The 26,796-nt window shown below is 36.9% G+C and overlaps 1 protein-coding gene across 1 annotated transcript in view; it reads left to right on the forward strand.

Moving 5' to 3' along the window:
- RELCH (RAB11 binding and LisH domain, coiled-coil and HEAT repeat containing) overlaps positions 1-26,796 on the forward strand; it is an 85,022-nt gene that overhangs the window by 42,366 nt on the left and 15,860 nt on the right. The window contains exons 11-23 of the mRNA XM_059836046.1: positions 572-684; positions 5,325-5,415; positions 10,297-10,368; positions 11,174-11,314; positions 12,906-13,070; positions 13,975-14,122; positions 17,520-17,676; positions 18,244-18,367; positions 19,470-19,518; positions 19,942-20,021; positions 20,846-20,952; positions 21,566-21,665; positions 25,908-25,990. Of these exons, the coding sequence (XP_059692029.1) occupies positions 572-684; positions 5,325-5,415; positions 10,297-10,368; positions 11,174-11,314; positions 12,906-13,070; positions 13,975-14,122; positions 17,520-17,676; positions 18,244-18,367; positions 19,470-19,518; positions 19,942-20,021; positions 20,846-20,952; positions 21,566-21,665; positions 25,908-25,990 (1,430 nt within the window). The remainder of the gene's footprint in view (positions 1-571; positions 685-5,324; positions 5,416-10,296; positions 10,369-11,173; positions 11,315-12,905; positions 13,071-13,974; positions 14,123-17,519; positions 17,677-18,243; positions 18,368-19,469; positions 19,519-19,941; positions 20,022-20,845; positions 20,953-21,565; positions 21,666-25,907; positions 25,991-26,796) is intronic.

The following is a 26,796-nucleotide window of genomic DNA, read 5'->3' on the forward strand; positions in this document are numbered from 1 at the left end:
AAAAAAAACACCAAAACCCAACAGACCTTTTAAAAAATCACATAGTTCTCAGGCAACACAAAATAGAGGACATCTGTCTGGAGTCACCTTTAGCAATGTATGTTTCTCAGTGCTTATTCAAACTTGTGCACAAAACTGTGTGCATGCTTAATTGGAAGTTTTAATCTTTAACTCCGTGGAAATCAGAAATAGCTTTTTCTGCAGGAGCTGTATTCCACAGATGTTTGTGGAGCTTGCTTCAGTTCAGTAGGTAGTGAAGAAAATTTAAACCATAATTGTCCTCTGATTCTGGTTACAGGTGGCCTGCATATGTTAATTTTAATCTTTGCAGAGCTTTCTATTTTATGTGCTGGTTCTCCCCTGATCTTTCCTAGCAGGAAAATAATTCTAACTTTTCTAGACCTTCACATTTTTCAGGTCGCTTAATAAGAGATCAAGACTCTAAAACATTTTTTCTGATTCTTTTGATGTTATGTGGCCAGATTTATCTTCTTAGTTTCTTTTGCCATTAACGAATGTATGCCCAAAGTGTTTTTACTTTGTTTGGTTTTCCCCTACCCACAACTTTTAGGAACTGATCCCACTCATACTGTGTACAGCCTGCCTCCATCCTGAACCCAAAGAGAGAGATCAGCTTCTACACATACTGTTCAATTTGATCAAACGACCAGATGATGAGCAAAGGTGTGTTTGCGTCTGTGTGTTGCGGGACAAGAAGGAACTTTTTTCTTTGTCAAAGAAGCAGAACTAATAGAAACTGGATATTATTGTATGGTTTTAACTAAGTTTTACTTAAGGTTACATTTTGCTGATATAGTGTTGACAAATGTAGGTGCATTTGAGACCTTTCATTTGCATGACCTGCTCTTTCTAGTTACTGAAATGTAAGAATGTGCTTGGTAAGCTGCATTATACCATTTCAGTTCTGTTTTTGTTTAAAGATGAACTGAAATACTTTGTTAAAGTGAGCTTTAAGATCATAATTCTTAGCAATGGTTGATAAAGAAATAAAAAGAGCTTTTTTAAAACCTCTCTCTTAGTCTATCTTAGTGATCTATATGTTTGTAAGTTAACTACCATGTTTAATTAGGGAAAATAGCATGAGAAAATAATACTCTTCCTACTTATGGGTCAGTACTATGCTAGCAATAAAAAATTCAGAAGACTGAAGCAGTGATTTAGTTCTGACAAGTGTTAAGAGCTTTGTTTTATTTTGGTTAAGACTTTGAAAAAAGTATAATTTTTATTTTGTTTTATAAATTTAGTTCTTCCTTAGTACTTGGGAAATCTGCCTTTGTTTGTACCGATCTTGATAAAGTATTCTTAAGGTTGAAAGACAGTACCCTAGCTGGTATCTTTTCTTCTCTAACTGTGAAAAGTTTTTTTTCATATTTGATCTTAGCTCTTCTGTTATTTTCATTAGAGATGTTTTGTAAATCATTTGTTGCTATCATTGCTCTTTTCTGTCTTCAGACAAAATAGGCTTTTTGAAATACATGGAAAGCATTTCTTTTGAAGATTCTCTGAAACGGAACTGTTCTGGTGTCTTTCTAAATTGTTCCCATGGTAAAATTTAGATACTAGCTGCAATTGAAAGAGATGGCTTTGGAGACAAAAAATGCGTAAATAAATAAAAGCAACAGTGGCACCATGTAGATTGAAATTACAAAAAGATGCAGTTCTTGTTCTACTTGAGATCCATTAGAAATCTGCTTCTGAAACATCTACCATTTTCTAAAATGTTTTGAATGTCCCATGCAGACTGAGAAACTAAAATTATATGGTGGATGAGGGGGGAAGGAAGTTACATCTCGCTTGTAATCTCTTGTAGTTAATTTGTCACAGGATTTGTGGCCTATGAAGTAGTTTCTTCATATGCCTGTGTAGCTACAGTTAGGTGTGTCTTTTCCAGCAGCTAAGAAAGAAGAAAATCTAAGCTTCTTTTTCCTTGAAGTTGTTCATTCTTTGTTGGGAGTTAGAGATTTATATCTAAAAAGAAGTCATTTTCATCAGAAATTTGGGAAGAATATTCTGCCATAATCTCCAGGACAAAACATGTATATACATAATATATATTTACACACATAAAAATCATAATCTGTTTTAAAGGTGCCATAACACCTAACTGAAGAATAAGTAAAATTCCATCAAATGAAAGAGATTCTGAATACAGTTGTTTTTTAATAGTTGTATGGAAGTATATTATGCATGCTTTTTTAATCTAAATAAGTTTAAATAATATTTTAGCAGTCTTGTCTGATATGAAGTAAGCAAAGACATTCAGGTCTAGTCACCAGAACAATGATATTAATTATCTTATGTTATTTGTTTACCTTCTGCTATGCTGTACAGGCCTACATTGTACATTAAAGTAGCAGTTGATAACAAGTTGACTTTTTAAATTTGTTAAATGCAAGAGACTGAAATGTGACGTTGCATTTCTAATAATGAACCCATTAAAATAAGCCTTTTACTTTAAATATTTGGCTTTGTAAAGTATGCTAATAATTATGCAGAAAGCCTGTATTACACTTCTTGCGCATGTGAGAGGCTTTTTGGTGCATGAAGATATAGAATATTGCCATAGTCTCGTATACTAACATTATATTTAACAAGGCCACTTTTATCCTCAAGGCTTTGCTTATTAATGTACTATTCAACTTTTCAAAACGTCTATCAAATTCTCTTCTGCAAAGGAACGGATACTCATTAGGTTTGCTTAAACTTCTTTTTGGGCAATTATGTTCGTTTTGCAAGCTAAGGAGCCGTGAAAAAGTCAGATTAATGTTGGGGTCTTTTAGGACAAGGTTAAAACATGGTTCAAAATGTGAACTCTTGAAGATTTCCAAGTAATGTACCCAGAAGCAGCACTCTCAATGAAAAGAAGCTAAAATACATTAAGCTTAGTGTATCTAGTATGATTTTTCATCAGTCATATACCACCTCATACAGAACACACATAACTCGCTGACATATTAAGGAAAACTCTAGTAAGTTTTTAATATAACCTTTAGGAGTGACAAAAGAAACTTGAACTGTGTAATGTAAGATTGAATTGTTTACCAGTGCATGCAGTCACTAAAACCTCTAGAAAGAGTTCAGAAGTGTTAAATTATGTTTGTTGTACTCTGACTTCTGCTTTGTTCCTCTAGTCTCATTCTTGATTTCACTTTGGTTTCTGTACTGATGAAGCAAACTAGTGCTCTGCTGAATCGTACTGATTTGCTTTATGTTCCTACCTAAGTGATCATAAGTGCATAACCTAGAGGGAGCTCTTTGAGGAAAGTGTTCCCAGCATCTTGTTAACAAAAGAGATCATTATGACAATAAGTAGATGGAAGTTTTTTCCCATATCCAGCCTAGACTGCAATTTTTGCAGCAGCTTAGTGTTAATATTTTTTGTTTCAATGACCTGTCGTTGAGATCCTTACGACCTTTCCTTCCTCTGAAATACCAACTGTTGTCGTATTCTTTTAAGATGGTTACAGTAAAATATTTTAAACATTTTTTTAAATATTTTTGCAGTATCTTAAAGTTCCCTACTTCATAGGCAAGGCAAAAGGAAATCTGAGTTAATTTTGAGATTTCATGGAACTTTTTTGAGAAGGTTTGATTAAAAAAAAAAAAAAGAATGGGTTTTCTCCATTTCTAATGCAGAAGATTTCAAGTGATTACAGTATCCTGCTATTTGCTTTTTTAATATCTTATAAAATTATATTCTGTTGCCCAGTTCTGTAATTAGGTGCAGCATGTAGAATCAAAGACAGGCATTTGAATAACTGTTTTGTTTGTTGTAGAACTCAAAACTACCACAGGCTTTTGTCTCCCTATTGCTATAGCATATCAGCTGTTGATTTCTTATCATTGTATTTTTGTTTTGCCCCAACCTTTTTACCTTGATCAAAGTTCTAGTTCTCTGTACATGGTAGAGAGGAAAAAAAAAAAACCACCATCACACAACACAAAAGCAAAGTGCTTGCTCTGATTGTTGGCCTAAAGAATGCTGGGGAAAAAAAAATCTTTTTAATAGACTATTTCTCCCTGAAAAGATTCTGAAAGTGAATGAGTCTTTTTGATGGAGTATATTGTATAACTGGTTAAGAAATTACCAGCAGAATCTCTGCCTTTCAACCTTAAGGGCATACTGTTAGCTGCAGTAAATATTCAGGAGTTTAGACACGATGATAAAATGGTAACAAATTAATTCTGTCTTACTTTCCGCAAAGTAGTAATGAATAAATTCTCAGTGGTGTCCTAATGTTATTGTGGAGGTGATGAGTGTCTTATGTCCATGTGTTATTGTTTGAAACTGGTTATTTAAGTGTCAATGTAGGCACCGGAAGTAAATAGAACTGGTGAATTGCATGCGAGGTTGGTATCATTCCAATCCTATTAACAGGAGAAATAGAGGTAAAAAAACTTAGCAAGATAAACACTCATTAAATAAAAGTTAAAATATCACAAATGACAGTAAACTACAACTTTATTGAAATTTTAAATATATCTCTGTGCCTATGAAATTGATGGAACAACAATGATCTCTTGCAAACTTTGAGGAAAGTTAAAAAGTGCAAGAATATAATTACAAATTACTCAGGTGATCGTAGATGCTACTGATTGATTAATTGCTTCCCTTTTATAATGGGCTTTAGAAGATTTCTGACAAGAGTGAAGTCCAGTATTTTGGGAAATATGTCAGTAACTTGCATGTTAGAATGTTGTAAAACCGTTTCATAAAAGAATTAAGCTACTTATTTTGAACAAAGGTCATTAAATGTCACGAATGCTTCTCAATAAAAGCAGTATGTGTACTTGACTAAAATGCTGATAGTATGGTAGTATTAAGTAATTCAGATGCTTTTGCTGCATGATGAATCATAGTATTCAGTAATAAGAATCAAATGAGAGATTTAGTCAGAGATTCCCAATCTCAGACATTAGGAAATCAGAGATTCCCAAATCAGAGATTCTCAGGCTCTGGTTCATGGAGTTTGGGACCTGCAAGTTTCTGGAAAAGGCATATTAAATAGAAAACAAGATAGAATCATAGAATAGTTTGGGTTGGAAGGGACCTTTAAAGGTCATCTAGGCTAACACCCACCCATCCCCACCTCCCCCAAAAAACCCCCCGAAATAAGCAGGGACAGTACTGGTTTTAAACTTAAGATTTAGCCTTTAAGTCAGTGTGTATGGTGTGAAATTTTGACCATGGACAATTATGTGTTACCTGACAGCATCTGCTTTTCCTAACTTAAAGATTGTATTCTATATATTATAGAACTTTACTTTATGAACAGATTAAAGCTTTAAATTTATGTTTTCAGACAGATGATACTGACTGGGTGTGTGGCATTTGCCCGACACGTTGGACCAACACGTGTAGAAGCTGAGCTTTTACCACAGTGTTGGGAACAGGTAACCAATTATTTTGTGCTTCACGCTGGAAAATTAGTTGAAAATTCATAAATGTTGGGTTTTATTTGTTTGAGGGGGAGGTTGTTTTGGTATTGTTTTTCAGTGAATGGCAGTTCAAAGTATTTTTCAGGAAGATATTTGGATGTTCTCCATCCTCATTATATATACTTCTATATAACATTAGAAAAGAACTGAGAAGCAGAAAAATTGTCAAAGACTATCTGGAGATTCTAGTGACCTGCATATACCTGCATATATTTGTTGTATTGAAATGTAGATATGCACATGTTCATCATCAGTGTTGCCTAACCTATTGCCAGGTAGGTGCCTTTATAATTGGTACTGTAATTTCCAGACTGTTGGAAATCCATTTTCATCCAAAGATTCCTTTCACTGATTTTTATATTGTATTAAGTCCTTGGAGCAGTGTCCACACTTCAGCTAGTTCAAATTCTTAACCAGAAAATTAAAGATCAAAGTAGTCAGAAGTAAGTCCCTGTATGATCAGGGAACCTGTATGATCAGCCTGAATGTTACATGTGGTTTCTAGCACCTCATTGACCTTTTCCACAGATACTCTAAATTAATAGAAATAACTGAACAACCAAACTGAAATGCTGTTATTGTTTCATCTGACACATAGAAACAGAACAACATGAGTTCAGGTGAAAATGCATGGTATTGTCCTACCATAATGAAGAAAAGGGAGTTCCTCATTGCATAAAAGAATGTGAATAACTAAGCCACAACAGAGTGGTAATGCTTACTTTGATGGCACAGCCTTTCTGATCTGATAATTGTTTACTGTTTCTTGGATAACGCAACTGTCTGTGTTTCACAATAAAGTCCAAGCTTTAATAGTCTTAATGCTTTCTGACAGTAGAAGTATGTATTCTATGCAGCATTTGTGCTTATACCTAAGACTGGTGATTATGACATATGATTAATTAAATGAAGGACTCAAGACAATAGTAGTTGAACACAAAATAAACCACATTTTGTTTTCTTCACCCTTCTGATGAAATTTAAACAGTGTTTAAAAAAAACAGTCTCACCTCAGTAAGAGCGCATCTTCATCATACCAGTTTTTTTGCTGATGCAAAAGAGAAACCAGTCCAACTGTAACAGTACAGCATATCAGGCTGCCAAGCCATATGTCATCATGCATTTATTTAATGCAGTTTGCCAGACTTTGTTTGCAGTACTGAAACCAGGTCATTATTTTCTGCGGCAAAATACCAGCTGAATCTCACTGTCACAAGACTAAGTTTGTAGAAGGAACTCAAAAATACACATAATTTTCTACCTTTTCTCAGTAGATGCTTTAATCCTGAAAGCGTTCATGCAGTTGGTCTCCAACCAAAATCTATTTACAGATGCAAAGGACTGGGCCCTCAGAAGATTCAGCATTTTCATCCACACGTTCTGGAGCTCAGAGTTATCAGGCTAGTCTTTGTGATCTTTCTACCTGCTCTTCGCAGGTAGAATTTGGTAGCTGGCTCATCTGAGTTTAGATCAAGACTCTGTGAATGCTAAAAGTTCCCACAGAACTAGTGACCAGTTAATTGGCTTCCAAAATTGTACTACTGCTTATTAAAGAGAAAAGGAAAAGAAATTATATTAAACATTTTGCAGTTAAGTTTCCAAGGGCTAATAATCTTCCCTGAACACAAACACTGTGGAAATTTGAGTCTTTTTTCCTCCAGTGTGTCAGTATGTCTTTGCAATATCAGGGGTGATATTTATATTGCCTTGCAAGTCTACCTAAACCAGTTGAAACTAGTCTTTGCTGTTTCCCTCAGGTAGGCAGAGCTCCAGAAGGCAAAGTATATCTCTGTTACCAGTAGGGAATTTGCATGTGGAAAGATGGCACATAAGTCAAAGATACTATAGGTACTAAAGCAGGCTGTTGCGTGTCTATAATGTTTCTCATCTATGAAATCTCCATACTTTGAAAAAATATTACAGGGGCCCTACTGATGAATGAATGTGAAATAATGCTAGACACACTCAAAGAAGGTTCTTCCATGCTTGAGACTTCAGTTTATTCCTGATGTTCATGATTTGTTCATTTGAGTCTCTTTCAAATGATCTTTGCCACACTTCATTCTTGGGAGAGTTTTGGTGACTTCAGATCAGAACAGTCAGAAAGTTGAAGACACTAATAGTACATCAGTGGTCAGGTACCGTTGTTGAGCGTGCTGTGGAAATAAAGTCGAGGTAAAAGTTTGACCAAAGTTGATTTATTACTATGTCTTCATCTGTAGTTTCTCCTAAGTCAGTAGAATTGAGAGAATCACAGAATGGCTGAGGTTGGAAGGGACCTTTGAACATCTTGTAGTCCAAGCCCCCTGCTTAAAACAGAGTCAGCTAGAGCAGGTTGCTTAAGAACAAGTCCAGTTTGGTTTTGAAAAGATCTGAGGATAGAGGCTCCATAACATCTCTAGGCAACGTGTTTCAAGGTTTGTCCACCCCCCCAGTAAAACAGAATTTCCTGTATTTCAATTTGTGTCCATTTCCTCTTGTCCTTTCATTGAGCACCTCTGTGTTCTTTACCTCTCTGCAGGTAGTTACAGATATTTATGTATATCGTTAAGATCCCTCCTGAGCTCTCTGTTCTCAAGACCAAACAATCCCAGCTCTCTCAGCCTCCTCCCATATATCAGATACACTTATCTCTTAATCATCTTTATGTCTTTCTGCTGGACTTGCTCCAAAAGGTCTTTGTCTCCATAGCTCGGAAGCCCAGAACTGTACATAGCATGCCAGATGTGGTCTCACCAATGCTGAGTAGAGAGGGATAATCACTTTACCTGCTGGTGATGCTTATCCTAGTGCTGGCCAGGATAGCATTGGTGTTCCTTGCTGCAAGGAGTGCATTGCTGGCTCTGCTTGGTATCTGTCAGGCCTTCCAGGTCCTCTGCTAAGCTGCTTTCCAGCCATTTGGCCCCCAGACTGTCCTGGTGCATGGGAGTTATATCTGCTCAGGTTCAGGACTTTGCACTTCCCTTTCATGAAATTCATAAGGGTCTTATGTGCCCATTTTTCTGGTCTGTTGAGGTGCCTCTGAATGGCAGGACACTGATCTGGGTATATCAACCACTCCTTCCAGTTTTGTGTCATCTGCATACCTGTTGATGTGCATTCTGTCTTGTCATCCAGGTCATTAATGAAGTTGTTACACATCTTTGTTGTTGGCCCCAGAATCAACCCTTGGGGTGCACCACTGGGGACTGGCCCCCAGCTGCAACTCTTTGAGCCTGCAGTGACTTCAAACAGTTTTCCATCCACCTCACTGTCCTTACCTAGCCCAGACTTCATCAATTTGTGAATGAGGATGTTATAGGAAACAGTATCAAAAGTCTTGCTGAAGTCAAGATAAACAATATTCACTGCTCTCCCCTTGTTCACTGAGCCAGTCATCTTGGAAAGCTATCAGGTTGGTCATGCATGCTATATAAATATATAAAATATATTCATGTATATTATTTTTTATATATATATATATAAAAAAGAAATACATGCTGACTATTCCCAAGCACCTTCTTGTCCTTCATACGTTTAGAAATGCTTTCCAGGATTAATTGCTCCAACACCTTCGCAGTAACTGATGTGAGGCAGACTGGCCTGTGTTTCACTGGATCCTCTGCTTGCCCTTCTGAAGATAGCAGTGACACTTGCTTTCTTCCAGTCCTCAGGAACCACCCTCATTGCCACAACATTTCTTTGATTGTCAAGAGTGGTCTTGCAGTGACATCAGCCAGCTCCCTCAGCACTCATAGGTGCATCCCCATCAGGGCCCACAGACTACTGTATGTCCAATTTGTTTTAATGTTTCCCAACCTGATAATTCTCTACCAAAGGTAAGTCTTCCTTGCTCCAGATTTTCACGTGGGCTTTGGGGACCTTGGACTACTGAAGACAGGTCTTCCCAGTAAAGACCGAGACAAAGAAGGCAGTGAGCACCTTGGTCGTCTCCGTGATAAGATGGTTGTCTTATCAAGGCTATACACTGCGTAGCAAGAGTGAAAAAAATAGTCACACCACATGCAATATCCTATTTTATCTGACAGGATCAAATTGTTCGCACTTCCCTCTCACCATTTTATCCTAAAATTTTTTATTCACAAACTATATTGAAACATAACACGTGTTTCATTGTGCAACCATTACATTGGCCTTTAAAGCTGACTCCACCAGGATGCAAACTTGGTTCCGAAGTGTCAGTGCTAAATTGGTAAAGTGGAATTTTCGAGCGGCCTTTGAGTGGAAAGGGGAGGTAGCACAGGATCAAGAGGTTCTTGGGAATAGGAGCTGTTTTCAGTCACATTTTAGAGGCACGACATGTTTGTGCTGGACTTGAGAGCAGAACTTCAATAGCATGGAAGTACTTTTTGGCTTAGTACATGTGTCGTCTTTTGAACCCAATTGCTTAGCAAGACCTAGGCAGCTATGCTACAGTGGTTGGCTCACAGCACTAGAGGGCACTTGTGTAGTTCTTAGAGGAAAAGCGCTCCTGAAGGGCTACACAAGACAATATTTTATGACATGCCAGCTCAGAAGTTATTCATATTCTTTGGAGTATAGCAGCCCATACGCTGCTTTCCACCCTTCTTTTTACTGCATATACATATATGCTTCTCTGAGTCTTCTCTTACTACAAGCTCTATTTTATAGGACAACTAGAGAAGGCTGTATCTGCCTTACCTTTATGCCTCAGTGCAAGAATTTGAGGCTGCTTAGTTACCCGTATGCAACTTCTATGGGCACAGTCAATGTTTATCTAAGAGGTGCAGACGTATCCCTCCGTTGCAGTTCATTCTAACCACATTTTGAATACTGGTTACTGCAAAGCAAATAGCCATTCTGTTTCTCTACCAGATCAACCACAAATACCCAGAGAGACGGCTACTGGTAGCAGAATCCTGTGGAGCTCTAGCACCTTACCTTCCAGTAAGTATTAATACTGACTCTAAATAATTTGCTAGTGAAAGCAAGGTGAAAATCTGTTGCATGATGTAAACATCCTTTATAATTTTAAATATTCCCCAGTGTGTATATTATGCATAAACAGTCACATTGTCTTCTAATTTATATCACACATGTGAGATTCAATAAATCACATTGAGGAGATAGCTTATTTTAAAGGAATACAGGTCAATCTAGGTATAAAATGTTTTTAAAAACAGTATGTTCTGAAAAAATCATTGTTTCAGTAAAGATGAAGTAAAGATAGTTAGGACCAATTAAGGAAATAATCTCTGAAAAAATAATTGGCACTCAGTAATAAAGAGTTCTTCAGACACTGGAATGTTACATGAAGAGTGCTGCCAGTCAGAAGAAGCAGCAAAAGTAAGTCAGTGGCGAAGTAGAATTTGAAGCTTCAGAGAAAGAGGAAAACAACCCAAATAAAAAACCCAATTCTCCAATTTATTAGTGCAGTGATTAAAGATTTCTGTGTTAAGTCTATGCCTATAGTATTTTTTGCTGTTAGTTATTTTTGGTTCCGTATGATTTAAAGGACCCGAGTTCTGTGCTTAATAGGACAAAAGGCTCTAATGAGGCTAGTGACATTTTATATTCATTCATCTTCTGCTGTGAAAACTGAATGTGTAATATTCATAAAGGGATCCACGGTTGGAGGAAGGGATTTTGTTTGTGAGCACTAATAGAAGTGCAAATTATTTATAAAAATTGATATAAACCCGCATTTCTTGTTTCATTGGATTTAACAAGTACATTTCTTGTTTACAAACAGAAAGAAATCCGTAGTTCATTAGTACTTTCCATGCTGCAGCAAATGCTAATGGAAGATAAGGCAGATTTGGTACGAGAAGCTGTGATCAAAAGCCTTGGCATCATTATGGGATATATTGATGATCCAGACAAATATCAACAGGTATAATTTAGTTTGGGTTCTGTATGTATAAAATGTCTTCTATAGTTCTTTCATGAATATGGGGATGCATAATTTCATGTAGTTTTATTAAATCTTTCAAGATACTTTTAAAAATTTTGGTGGTTTATATGAATACTGATTTTTATCGTATCACCAAGACCAAACTTACTCACTTACAGGTATCATTAGAACCTCAGGTATCAGCCTTATACACAGAATCATTAAGGTTGGAAAAGACCTGTAAGATCATCAAGTCCAACCATCAACCCAACACCACCATGCCCACTAAACCATGTCCCACAATGCCACGTCCACACGTTCCTTGAACACCTCCAATGATGGTGACTCTACCATCTCCCTGGGCAGCCTGTGCCAGTGTCTGACAACCCTTTCAGTGAAGAAGTTTTCCCTAATATGCAGCCTAAACCTCCCCTGATGCAACTTGAGGCCATTTCCTCTTGTCCTGTTGCTAGTCACTTGGGAGAAGAGACCAACACCCACCTCTCTGCAACCCCCTTTCAGGTAACTGTAGAGAGCGATGAGGTCTCCCCTCAGCCTCCTCTTCTCCAGACTGAACAACCCCAGTTCCCTCAGCCGCTCCTCATCAGACTTGTGCTCCAGACCCCTCACCAGCTTTGTGGCCCTTCTCTGGACACGCTCCAGCACCTCAATGTCCTTCTTGTAGTGAGGGGCCCAAAACTGAACACAGTATTCGAGGTGCGGCCTCACCAGCGCCGAGTACAGGGGCACGATCACCTCCCTACTCCTGCTGGCCACACTATTTCTGATACAGGCCAGGATGCCGTTGGCCTTCTTGGCCACCTGGGCACACTGCTGGCTCATCTTCAGCTGGCTGTCGACCAACACCCCCAGGTCCTTTTCTGCGGGGGAGCTTTCCAGCCACTCGTCCCCAAGCCTGTAGCGTTGCATGGGGTTGTTGTGACCGAAGTGCAGAACCCAGCACTTGGCCTTGTTGAACCTCATACAATTGCCCTTGGCCCATCACTCCAGCCTGTCCAGATCCCTCTGCAGAGCCTTCCTACCCTCGAGCAGATCCACACTCCCACCCAGCTTGGTGTCATCTCCAAACTTGCTGAGGGAGCACTCAATCCCCTCATCCAGAGATGGAGATCTTCTCTAATAATTTGTAATTTGCCTTCAAGAACATACCACTTCATTGCCCACCTGATACTATTAGCCAATTTGATATCATCAATTGCTAACAGAGATTTGTCTACCACAACAAAGCCTACTTGTAGTTAATACTGCCTAATAATGTTTCAGGTAAGTGAAAATGAGGAACTCTAATCCTGTCTGAGTTTTTGAAGGCAGAGTGGTAATGTGTTTGTATTGATTCTAATAACTTGACTGTAGAGAAATACTAGCAGGATCATTGAACCACCTACTGTTTACCTTCGTAGATGTGGTGGGAATACATGTTGAAAGGCCTCCATGTACTACCTTGTCTTATTTTTATTAGTGTAAAGTTTTAAAAACGGATGATAATCTTTTTCTAGTCTGCATGTTTTGTGTGGGAAACTTTAGCATAAATTTTAGGAAAATAATTACATTCTTTCTTGTCTTTTGCCAGGGCTTTGAACTGCTGCTTTCAGCTTTAGGAGACCCTTCAGAACGTGTAGTTAGTGCAACACATCAGGTATTTTTACCTGCTTATGCTGCCTGGACAACAGAACTGGGAAATTTACAGTTCCATCTTATACCTACGCTGCTTAATAAAATTGAAAAATTGCTCAGGGTATGTGTTCAGCTGTTTTTACATTGGACAATTTTCGTTGTATCTCTATTACATATGCAGGCTTTTTAAAAAAGTACAACAATGTAAATAATTGCTACTTAATGTTCTATAGAGGAAAAAACTTCTGGAGATTCTTGTTGTAACTCCGTAACTTTTACTTGTCCTTTGGAAGAAGGAAAAAAAAAACCACAACACCAAAACCCCCAAAACCAAACATCATCTTCCTTAACAATGTTTTGCTTTGTAGCCCAATAATCAAAGTGCAGTTCAGAAAATGCTGGCTTGGGGCTGTGACCGGATGTGTGTTATTCTGAGTGCATTTGCCCTATATCTAAATTGTTTTTAAGTGTCACATAGTATAGTTTTTAATAAAGTGCAATATTTATTAAACAAAAAAATATATCTAGAATCAAATAGTTTAGTTAGGTGGTTTGCAATTATGATCCAGTTTGTCTGCACACTTGATTTGGTAGAAATCTGGAAAGTTCTGAAAAATAGGGTATCTCATAACAATCGTAACACACTTAACCAAGATGCTTTTTTTTCAGAGTACAGGCAACTACTTTATTCTGGTTTTAGATGCATTGGTCTCTGAGACCAAGGATTGACATTTCCAAAATGTGCTGAAAAATGTTCATTAATAATATCAGTATGTACATCGACATGAACTACTAAATGCCAAAGGCTATATTGCTTTAATCTTTTGAGTACTAGTGCCTTAAGGGCAACAAGGGGATTTGGATGGTGGCACAAAGTAAGCTTGTGGTTAGGATAAATTACTATATAATTAGTGTCTCTGTGTAGAAGCTCATCACAGATGTGTTGATCTCTTGCCAGGGAATACATGCCTAAGCAACAGATCATCCAAACTGAAAACTCTAAGTAGATATCCTGTTTGTTTCAGGAAGGAGAGCATGGCTTGGATGAACATAAGCTCCACATGTATCTGTCTGCTCTGCAGTCATTGATTCCTTCACTGTTTGCACTGGTGCTACAGAATGCACCTTTCACAAGCAAGGCTAAACTTCAGGGAGAAGTACCACAAATAGAAGGTAAATGATTAATTTCTGATATGTGGAATTTTTATAAACCTAAGTAAAATTCAGTGACACATTTCAAGTCACTATTAACTGCAAAGGAATAATTTCAGGAATAGTCCATAGTCCAAATTTACTTGGGATTTGTGTGTATTTAAGGTTACTACATAAACATAAGTTGAAGAATCTATGTGTAAACTTCAGATTTTTATAGCACACTGTCTGTACAATAATGAGTTATGTCCCCAAGCCTTTTATTCTAATCCACCTGTTCTTTATGTTATATTTTCATATACAGCAATTACAGAGAAATAAATTCAGGGAACCCCTGTCGTGTTGTGAATTTTCTTTCTTTAATGTTGCTGAGTTGACAGAGAGAATTATTTTCTTTTTAAAGGCAGATTCCAGTATAGGAAGATTTGTCTTGATTTGTCATGACTTCTTTCTTTGTTCTGTTTTTCTCTTTTTGCAAAAACATCTTTCTACTTCCTTTCCCTCCTCTGCTCCTATTTCATTCCTCTGAAAGAAATCAGTCTGACATGAACCCTTATCAGATATTTGACTAATTGCAAATATCAACTTACTGATGCAAAAGAAATATGTAAGTTGTGAATATTTATTAAATGATTGCCAGTAGAATAAAGGAGAACTAAATGCTATCCTTTTGGATTGTTTTTTCTGTATTTACTTAGCAATGTTGCAGGCAAAATGGCTTCTTTGTGCCCTGTGACATAGCTTTATGTAATCCAATGAGAGTCTTGCAGTGAAATACTTTGTTGTCCTAATACACAACATATATTGTGAGGAAAAAAAAATACAGTTTTTGCCATCTGATTTGCCTCTTAAATGTTTTTTTGTATTGGTCTCCCTTAGCAAATTGTTAAGTAATGCTTCTTTTTTCCACCTGTTTCTACGGTTGAGAGACCTGATTATCACAAAAAGTTTTTATTTCATCTCTCATTATTTCTCTTTACTTCTTAAAAGAAGGTTTTGAGAAAGCAAAGCAATCCTTAATTGAACTTCCTAAAGGTTTCTGAAGAATTGATTTTCACTAATAGCCAATAATAACTTAAGAAAGCTGGCCTCAGTTTCAGTTAGTTATTACAAATAAAAAATTTTTTGAAGTGGGAAAAATACAGCCCAGTGCAGGAGCTTCACCATCTGTTATGTATCTATGTAATATCGTAGGAGACTGAATGGCTTAATAGTGAAGTTATACTTAGAGCAGCAATCCCAGCCTTGTAGAATCTTTTCTCCTGTTACAAATACTTTTTAAAGATATTGTTGGTAATACCTGCCACGTGCTGATAATAGTGCTGTGTTGGAAGATGTAAAGAATGGGTAACAATTTTAAAGGAGAATTTGGAAAGTAGCTAGTCGTATGTTATTGTACGATGTTAGTGTGAACATGTTAAATATGCTGTGGTAAAACTCGTTTAGCTGACTTGAGTCACTTGAAGATGAGCACTTTTTCCCTGAGTAGCTACTACTTAAATAAGGAGTTCAAAAATTTCAGGCTTCAGCATAGTCTGACAGTTTCTTCCTCCACGAAAGTGGAGGAAAAAATCTCATGTACTTTTCACTAATCCAGTAGCACTGCAGGAACTGCAAGCTTGCTTTCTTGAATTTTGCAGTAGGAAAGATGAAGTTCTTCTTGCTTAACTTAATTAGTGAATTGAGAATAATAAAAGCAATTTTGGTGTAGCAGGCTTTCAATCCCTAGGTATTTTAATAGTCTAGAGTTTTTTTGCGGCCTTCCTTTTTATGTGTAAATTATTCTCTTCTGATAGGTCAAATAATTAAGGTGTTGGGAGAGGGAGCGGGGAGTGTCAAAAACTACTTCATATATAAAGGTTGGAGCAGTTACATGACTGAAGTGTAGCGATAGAAGTTAGGAAACCTTGCCTGCAAGTCACTCTACTGTAAATCTGTGGTGTGTTCTTTGGGATCATAGAATCATAGAGTGGTTTGGGTTGGAAGGGACCTTTAAAGGTCATCTAGTCCAACCCCCCTGCAATAAGCAGGGACATCTTCATCTAGATCAGATTGCTTAGAGCCCCATCCATCCTGGCCTTGAATGCTTCCAGGGATGGGGCATCTACAGCTTCTCTGGGCAACCTGTTCCAGTGTTTCACCACCCTCGTTGTAAAAAATTTCTTCCTTACATCTAGTCTGATTTTACCATCTTTTAGTTTAAAACCATTACCCCTTGTTCTATCACAGCAGGCCCTACTAAAAATTTTGTCCCATCTTTCTTGTAAGCCCCCTTTAAGTACTGAAAGGCTGCAATAAGGTCTCCCCAGAACCTTTTCTTCTCCAGGCTAAACTACCCCAACTCTCTCAGCCTGTCCTCAATAGGAGAGGTGTTCTATCCCTCTGATCATTTTTGTGGCCCTCCTCTGGTCCCGCTCTGACAGGTCCATGTCTTTCCTGTGCTGAGGACTGCAGAGCTAGATGCAGTACTCCAGGTGGGGTCTCAAAAGAGCAGAGTAGCGGGGCAGAATTGCCTTCCTCAACGTGCTGGCCACGCTGCTTTTGATTCAGCCCAGGGTACGGATGGCTTTCTGGGCTATGAGTGCACATTGCCAGCTCATGTCTGGTTTTTCCATCCACCAGTACCCACCAGTCCTCTGCAGGGCTGCTCTCAATCCCTTCAACCCCCAGCCTGTATTGATACTGGGTCTTGCCCTGACCCAGGTGCAGGACCTTGTACTTGGCCTTATTGAACCTCATGAGGTTCTCATGGACCCACTTCTTGAGCTTGTCCAGGTCCCTCTGAATGGCATCCCGTCCCTCAGGCATGTCAACCGCACCACTCAGCTTTGTGTCACCTGCAAGCTTGCTGAGTGTGCACTTGATCCCACTGTCTATGTCATTGATGAAGACATTAAACAGTACTGGTCCCAACGCAGACCCCTGAGGGACACCACTTGTCACTGGTCTCCTTCCAGACATTGAGCTGTTGACCACTACTGTCTGGATGTGACGATCCAGCCAATTCGTTATCCACCATATAGTCCATCCATCAAATCCATCTCTCTCCAATTTAGAGAGAAGGATGTTGTGGGAGACCATGTCAAAGGCTTTAGAGAAGTCCAGATAGATGACATCCGTAGCTCTTCCCTAGTCCACTGATGTAGTCACTCCATCATAGCAGGCCATTAGGTTAGTCAGGCAAGATTTGCCTTGGGTAAAGCCATGCTGGCAATAATAATTCCATAATCTCCCTGTACTGGTCTTTTCTCTTTTTAAGCGATAGTTATGTAATCTCTCGGATTTAACTCACTGATCTTTAAAATGCAATTTGATAACCTTATACAGAGCACACTAAAGACTTTCAGACTTTCTTTATCACCTCCAAGGTTATTTTCATCATCTTTTGTTCATGATCACTTGTTCTCTGCTGTTACAGTCACTAGGTTTCCCCGACCTGTATCGCCTCTTCAGGATGTGGCCATCATCATTGGAAGTCGCGAACAATTAGCAGTGTTGTTGCAACTATATGACTATCAGCTAGAACATGAGGGTACCACAGGCTGGGAGACTTTGCTATGGGTAGTCAATCAACTGTGAGTTAATTTGTATCTTGTGATTCCTAATTTTAAAATGTGTCAAAATTAATAGTTCTTAAGCATGATAATATTTTAAAAATATTAAATATAAGAATTTTAAGTATGATTGTGTTTAAGAATTATTAAAGATGAAAATATTTAATTTTTCTAGGTGTTTTAATTTTCATACTGAATTGACTTTCATTTTATTCAGAAAATACCAACTATCTAGGAGAATGTGTAGGTAACTACTTGCTCCAAAAAATTGTTTCTTTCATCTTTGCACTAGTATAGTCAATGCTCTGTTGAAGTGAAGGCAGTTGTATTCTGAATATCTCATTAAATATACTGTTCTGCAGTAACAGATATGTTAAAATATAGGTCAGACTTTTCTGGCACTTAAACCCTTGCTTTCTTCAAGGTTCAGGAATTGTACAGAATACGTAGATAATTTTATTAGAACCAATAGTGCTGTGTGTGTATATATATATTTATTCATATAAACAGTAAATCTATACAAACATAACTGGAGAGAAACAGAAGATCAGAGTAGTGTTTAATATCCTTTTGCTTCCTCATTTATAGGCTACCACAGCTTATAGAAATAGTTGGGAAGATCAATGTAGCATCGACTGCCTGTGTCCATGAGTTCTCTAGATTTTTCTGGAGACTTTGTAGGACATTTGGGAAAATTTTTACAAACACTAAGGTAAGATATTACCTTAAATATTCAACAAAAAGAATACTCTGATAATGTGTATTCTCCATATTTACAGTGTGTCTGAATACCTGCACTTTATGTGGATATAAATACCTGCCATTTATATTTGCATTTCACACTGATGCTTTTCCATAAGTACATTTAAACGTGCTATTTCTAAACCTCTGTTTGCATCCTTTTGATGTCTGTTTTTGACTATTTTTGAATGACCTTCTTATCTTGCCCAACAAGGAAGGATTTTTATTTTAAACTGTATGCTTCATATTTGCTCTGTGAATGACATAGAGAGCGTGAGAGAGCATCCTAATTCCAGTGATTTAACAATTTTCTTTCTTCAGAACAGCATACTGTTCAGTGTTTGTGGTATACATAAGTAGTCCAGCCTGTGCTCGATTAGAAATTTAAAATTAATGCTTTCCCCACCCAAAATATTTTCTGTAGGTGATAGCTAAACATTTCTATGAAGGAAATACATCATTTTTCTCAATAAAATAACCTCTGAATATAATTCAAAAATACTTTAAAAGGAAATTATAAAACATGAGAGGATTACCTAAAGATAAAATTACTAAACAGGATTAGTATTACATGCTGACTCCAGAGAGGAGGTTCAAACCAGTCTCTGGTCTTGAAAGCCCCTTCTGTAAGTTATCTTTATAACCCTTGCTTCTGTAAAATTGTTCTGATACTGATTATCACAGCTGTATTTTGGAAGACAGCATTTCATGGACAGCAAAGATATAAAACAAAAAACTTTTTGTTTTTTTTTTTTTTTTTACATATGGCTTGGTAAAACTGTAAACCCTAAAGCCCGACTAAGCATATTGCCAAGAGACTTCAACTTTTGGTATCAGGAGTGCTAAATACTGCTACCTCAGTGTGGGTACTCAATAGAAACTTTTACTCTGTTATGTCATACTTTCGATTTTCTTAACAGCTGGCTATGCTTTTTAAAGGTTTTTTTTCTTTCTGTACCTTCAAAATGTCCTTTTTCTGTTGTGATTTTTTTTCCCCCCCCCTTAATTTTTTCATAAGTTAATTGACACTGGTAACAGGTTTTCTTACACGGGATTCATCATCCTTTGTATAGGTAAAACCACAGTTCCAGGAAATCTTAAGACTGTCTGAGGAAAACATAGGTAAGTAGCTTTTTACTCAAATGAATAAAAACCTATCTTAACCACAACTGGGAAAAACCTGTCAATCTCTTGTTCAAATAACATTTTCAGACTTGTCATCTTTCTGAAATGCTGAAAATCTGATCTTAATCTGAACGGTACACTCTGAAGTTGCAGATTGTGTGTGTAAAGTACAAATAAAATCTCAAATTCAAATACCACTTGAGCATTATTTTAGTATGTGTGTGCATGTATATATGCATACATATGTATGTAAATTTTTCATGTATGTATAAAAGGTGAAAGTATATATAAAACTTACATATAAATCTGCCTTATATCACAAAATATATATAGTGTGTGTATATATATATATTGCACACACACATATATATACACATGTATGTATATATAAAACCTAAATTCTTTGCTGTGTTTCATTAGATTCCACAGCAGGTAATGGAGTGCTAACAAAAGCCACAGTTCCCATCTATGCAACAGGGGTCCTTACATGTTATATTCAGGTAGGTTTGTTTTTCTGTTTCTTTGTTAAATCTATAAAAATATGTAAAATTTATTCTACAAAAAAACCCCATACTGTTTTCTTTGAAAACTTGCAGTGCTCTTGTGCTTTGGAGATAGGTGGATAAGTGGGCAGTTGTAAACACATTTAAAAGCAAAGTTTTCTAATCAGATTGTCTGCTACAGTTAGATGATAGTCATCAGTGTTAAAACCTGAGTTCAGTAAATCTTAAAATGACATCTGGCATCTTCACCACTGCTAACTCTCAGGCATTGACAGCTGCCATGTGCCTTTATCAAAAACAGTGATGTTATTCCGTAAATGGATTGTTGGCCATTTAACTGTGAGCCCTGCAAACATAATTTTGCAAAATTTACTGAAACAGATAAGCAGGTAAATCGCCGTTTTGGGCACAGTTGGAGTCTTAAAATTTTAATAAACACTGCATGAATAATACTATCTAATCCTCCAGTAACCAGCAGTTCAGAACTGGCATATACATAGCTTACAGGAAAAAATAAATCCTTCGTCATCTCACAAACGTTCAGTAGACTGTGAGCAAATTGTCAGGAGCCATGGAAATGCTTAAGTACTCTTCTTAAAAGTTTCTTTAGTAAAACTATTTGGGTGATTTATGCTAGTCTCCTCTTATGTTTACTTTGAAACGTTCTTGTTCTTAAACCACATTTTTTGAAGTTCATAAGATGATTGTTAAAGGCTAAATCTAGATTGTCCTCATTCATAGTTTGTCACTTTTGTAGCTGTAGGTCATCACAACCACAGCAATACTTCTACTACATTCAACATTTTACCATCATCTTTCAGGAAGAAGACCGCAAGCTGTTAGTTGGATTCTTAGAAGATGTAATGACTATGCTTTCACTATCCCATGCTCCTCTTGATAGCCTGAAAGCTTCCTTTGTGGAACTGGGGTAAAGAATATACCTTGGAGTTGACTAGATCTAAATACATTAGAAGCTTTTATTAAAAGCTGCTAATCTGGCTGTAATTTTAATAGCTGTGATGCTTCAGGTGAATAAAGGGTATGCTTGCTTTTCCCTTGGTGTTTCACAAAATTTAAACTTTTAATCTCTAGATTAAAAATATAGTGGTAAAAAAATTCTGAAGTGAAAAAAGAAACACCAAAAACCAAACCAAACCAACCTGTAAAAATCAGTCATTGAGGACAAAATGGAAATTAATTTTGTATTTTCCATGCTATTATGATGTGTTCTAGATATGTATTTGCATTTAGTTCAGTGTCATAATTTATTGAAAATTATCTCTTTAAAATTTTTTTTAAAAATTAACTTCAAAATGCAGCCTATTTTCTAGACAGCAACATGTCGCATGCCCTTCAGAATTAGGTAAATGTTATGTATCCTTCAGAAAGGATAAATGTTGGAGTTTTAGATTTGTTAAGCAATGGGTTCTTGAGACTACATTTTGTAGGCAAAGAATGTATTCAGGGTCTGGGAGGGGGGTTTTTTTGTTTGTTTTGGTTGTTTGGAGGTTTTTTTTGATTGTCCAACTGTTTTCTTCTAGTGCAAACCCAGCTTATCATGAGCTGCTATTAACTGTTTTATGGTATGGAGTTGTCCATACTTCTGCTCTTGTTCGTTGTACAGCTGCTAGAATGTTTGAGGTAAGTGTTATCCAAACTTTTTTACACCTTTTAAAACTAGAGTGTATTTTAAAAACAGTGATTCATATAATGTTGTTACATTCTTAAAAATTACAAATGACTTAAATAGGTTGTGTACTGTGTGATGGAGCAGGAAGCTGCTGTGCAGTTGTTTCTGTATCTGTTCACATCACACCTTTCATTAAGCAATTTGTCATTAGCCACTTGCAGGATGTTTCTGTAGTAACTGTATGTGTTCTTTGATCTGCTACTGACTTGATTGTTGCATTCTGAGTATTGCCTGCTGAAAAACATTTCATTGCTAAAGGGTGTTCAAACCAGAATTAAATACATTGTCAAATGTGTTTGCATAGGTCTGTAGATAAGTATAAACAAGCATCTCTCTGAGTTTTAACACTTGCTTTTGCTATTCAACACATCATCAGTGGCCTAATTCACAAGTTACCGGTTTTCAGTACTTTTTGTGTATACTCGTACAATGCACTTGGATTGTAATTCAAACTAGTTTCCATTGATGCCAAATATGGTGGTAAAAACATACATTTCACCAATTACGTATTTTTTGTAAAAAATTAAAACAATTTAGGATTACTTTACTAGCCGCATTGTGACAACTTCACCTTTTCCCTAACAACTATAAATTCGTTCAGTATAAAGACTGTTATATTTAACTAGTAAGTTTTTGCTTTAATTGCCACATGATGCCTTTGTTTCATTAAGCGTTAATTTAAAAAGGCATATACAAAAACTCTGGGACATACTCCACTTGCTGAACAAAGAGATTAGCTTTTTTTTTTGCGTGTTAGAAAGTCATATTTCTAATCACTATCACAGTCCTCTGTTTTGGTTTGGTTTGGTTTTTGTTTTGCATGTTTCTTCCACATTTGACTCATTTGGATAGCTTTGCAGTGGACCTCTAGCTGAACCTTCGACCTTGTATCCATTTGCAAAACCAAATCTCAAGTCTGCTTGGAAAAATAGCACTTAGCATAACCATTAGTGTTTACTGCAACTCTGCAAGTCATTGCAGATAAAGCACTAAACAACTACTTTAAGACATATCCTGAGACTTCAGTTGAAAACATCCAGCCTTGTCTTTTTCTTCCCCTCCCTCTGAGAAGGAGATGGCAATTTTTGAATTTTTGGTCACCCTTAAAATATTCTAGAGTTCGGTGGTTTTCTCCCCACCCCACCCCCCCCCCCCAAATCTAACAAGAACATTGCTTATTTTTTATAGTCATAAAAAAAGCCTTTTTTTTTTTTTTTTAAAATAAGCATTAGTCAAATATGTGAAAGACCTCAATCAGAACAACAGGCTGTTGTCTTGGTTGCAGTTTCTTTTCAAATTCAACTGCATGTTGATTAATTTTAGGCAATCCTGCATACTATTTAACTCCTTGTTTCCTAGTATACTTCAATTTTTACTGAAGCATAGGCAACTTTGTTGCAGATGCTTTTTCTCACCTGAAAACAGTATTATATTGCCACTTCCTTGATAGTCATAACATACATATTTATACATGGCAGTGTGTAAATTTGGGAAGTCACCTGTGTAAAGAGGTGGTAATAGTTGGTTTTACTTCTGGAAGATTCCTTCATTCAAGGAATTTCTGACATCTTAGAGGCTACTGACAGGCAAAGCCCAGTCATTAGATTTTACGATGAAGAGTATGTCACCTGCAGGATAGCTATATGCATGCTATAAAGGTTCTGAGCAGCACAGTGGTCTGTACAGCAGCACGGAGACTGCTGTGATATAGGCCTGCCAGATTGTATTACCAAACCTTTACGGTATGTTAAGGACTGGTGGAAGGACACAGAAGTGATTTAAAGCCATTCTACCCCTTCTCTCCTTCGGGGGCAGGAAGCTTTGTGCGACTATTTTTAAGGTGTAGTATGCGTAAGTAATGATCACACATTAATCTAGAGGAATCAAAACAGAATAAAAATTTACGTTGTCTGTCTCACTGTAACCTTACATGCTGCTACACGGCTTTGCCCATCCAGCTGTTTCTGTTGCTTCTGTGTTACTGTTTTGAGTCAGTAGTTTCCCATTTGAATGTTGATGCAAATGAATGTGATTGCTGGTTTGAACATGAAGCACATAGTTGAGTTGTAAGCTTTGTTGATCTGTTTAGGTTCAAGGCTAGGAACACTTACCTTCAGAATGACGCTTGAATTATAAAGCATGTTTTATTTTCTGTAAGACAGACCAATGCTGCTAACCATGCTTCACCATAATTAGAAGTGTAGCAGCCCACATAGTCATGAAGCTGAGATAATTCTAAATTGTTTGCTAATTATACAAATCCCAAGCATTTTTTTTCCAAAACACTGCATTACTTATAGGCTTTTCTCAAAATTAAGATTACTGAAGAAGACTCAAGTCCCTATTTGTTCAAAATAGAAAATAGTAAGCATTCTCTATTTTAATCAATGGGAAAATTGGTTAATCTGTATATGAGAGTAAGATCATCGTAGTCAGACAGTGAGCTATGTCCTTAACAGTTGTTTAAAGAGTAGCCCATAAGCTCAACACATCAGCACTCTTAAGTTGATGCCACTGTAAATAATTGTGAAATGTATTAATGTTAAAATGTAGTAGTTGAACTAACATTCCTAATACTTTCTGAGTAACAAGTATAGGAAGTTGCAGCTTTCCCCCTCCAGGTGCTTTGCAGCAATAATGCATACGTTCTTACACAGCTTAACAATTGTCTCCCCATTCTTCCTTCTCCAGTTATTTGCTGTAAGGCCACAGTATGTTCGGTGCATGTGTGCACCCATGCAGGCACACACGCACGCACAAGTACTACTTTGTATAGAAGGTTTCTGGAGAGTCAGGTTCCTTCCAATCTTTCACAGTTTATGTCGTTTTAAATTCAAAGTTGGTAAAGCAGGAATGCTCAAACAAATAGCAGCATGTAAAATCTTCTCTAGTTAGAGGGTGTAAATATTGCCTGCTTTTAGTACTGCATGATATACTGACAGCTACTGCTTTCCCCATGCCCTGTGGATCTTACAAGTTCTCTTGTGACACTGCTGGGGGAAAAGCGTAGAATTTAATTTGTGTTTATGATGAAATTTGAGTAATTAGAATATAGCTAAATATTAAAAAGACATTTCAAACTTCTCGCAGAAACTGCTGATAAGCTCTTTATGTTTATCTCCTAAACCCAGGAAATATATGCAGACTTCCTTACACGAGATACAAAATGGAAATATCAAGGCTTTCCCTTTTTTATTAATGCAGACAAAAAAACCCTGTTTTGCTAAATATGGAGAAAGTTTGGAACTTGTCATTTTTGAAAATTAGTAGGTTTTCATATGTAGAAAACATGTAAAGGGCATCTGCTACATATGCAGCAAATGTATGCATATGAATAGCCACATAAGTAATGTAAAAAAAATAAATCACCTGGGAACGTCTAAATTCAAACAATTGCCACATATTTATGGGTAATAAATTTCATTGTGATCTCAGTTTTTAACATTTAGGATGTATTGCAACAAATACATCTCTTCCTTAGTTTGCAAAAAGACTTGGTGAAATACATTTCATGGATAATCCAAGGATTCTCCATTTTCTACCTGCATAGACCAGCAAGGGAATCTGGGAAGTTTCACATATATACTGCTTGGATGGCGGTTAAATCTAAAATAGTCCTGAATGACTTTGAGGAAAGCTTCGTGGCATCTGGGAAGGTGCTGTTTGTCACATTGTAAAAGGTCTCACAGGTATCACTCAGTGCGGGAAAACTACACACATTTGGCCTCGCTGAAGACACCTATTTTGACACCTGCTATAATAAATATCATTCCATTGAGTTAGGAACAGCATTTAGATTAAACTGTCAAACTCAAATTGGCATTGCTTTTGTATTTAATTATGCATCATTACATGTATAATTATAATACATAACTATATTAGTATTTGAATTGTAATACATTATTACTTGCTAAACTTCTGAGAGTTCAAGTTTTAAAATAGCTGAAAATAGAGAAAACATCATCATGGTGTTGAAATTGTCAGGTTTGTGCTGATTGCCAGACCACTTCAGCTTTCTTCATGCCTTTGCATATATGAAGCACTAGTGTAGCAGTATTTGCTTAGCTTCTAATTTTGGTTTGCTTTTTGTGTTTTTTCTTTCTCTCTCTTGGTTGTGCCGTTCTTCTTCCCATGATACTGTGCTCGCTCTTTCCGTGCATCACCTGTGATACCCCCCTGCTCCGACCATTCAGCTGTTGGTGAAGGGGGTACATGAAACTCTGGTAGCTCAGAGAGTTGTTCCTGCTCTCATTACTCTCTCCAGTGACCCTGAAATGTAAGTTTCCTGACTGTCTTATATACCTAGCATCCCTCTTAATACTTAGGAAGAAATAACCATCAGTTCTGTTTCTTATTCTAGCTGAAAAAAATATTGAATTACTTTTAAACAAGTGTAACTTTTAAATCACTAATTTGTGAATGAAAAGGTTTACTGCAACACCTAGAACTAAACTGGATAAAACTGGTGAATAAACTTTAAATGGAAAACTTAAATCAATGTAATTTATTTTTTATGGATTTTTATATTTAATCATAGTCTCAGTTTTGAAATTTGCTTGCATCATTGCTAGCAGAAAGCTTGGTATTTATATGTTCTGTAATGCTATCAGCTTTACTACTGCAAAATTAAATATCATCTGCATTACTGAAACGCAAAATAGTTTTGGCTGTATCTAATTTCTGACAGACAATCATAGTACTTCCCTGGACATTCTGATGTGATATTTCTTTCAAGCTAAGGAGGGATGCTTTGCTAATCTCACTAACAGGTTGTTACTAATAAACGCTACAGCATTAATAGTGTCTTAATCGTTTTAATGTCTTGTGTGGGTGACTAAACCAAGAAAAACCCCAAGAGTCTGCCTGCCCATCCTCAGTCACAGCTAACCTAGTTCTTCAAGTTTACCAAACCATTTTTTATTGCATGTTGACTGGTTTACAGCTGACTCTTCGAGGCATGAGTGAAGCCTTAGTTGACAAGCGGGTTGCTCCGGCTCTTGTTACCTTGTCCAGTGATCCTGAATTGTGAGTTTCAGATTGAGACCTTGAGTTAATCCTGTCTGTCTTTTTCCTGGTCTGCTT

This window comes from Gavia stellata, chromosome 3 (genome assembly GCF_030936135.1).
Source record: "Gavia stellata isolate bGavSte3 chromosome 3, bGavSte3.hap2, whole genome shotgun sequence".
NCBI lineage: Eukaryota > Metazoa > Chordata > Aves > Gaviiformes > Gaviidae > Gavia > Gavia stellata.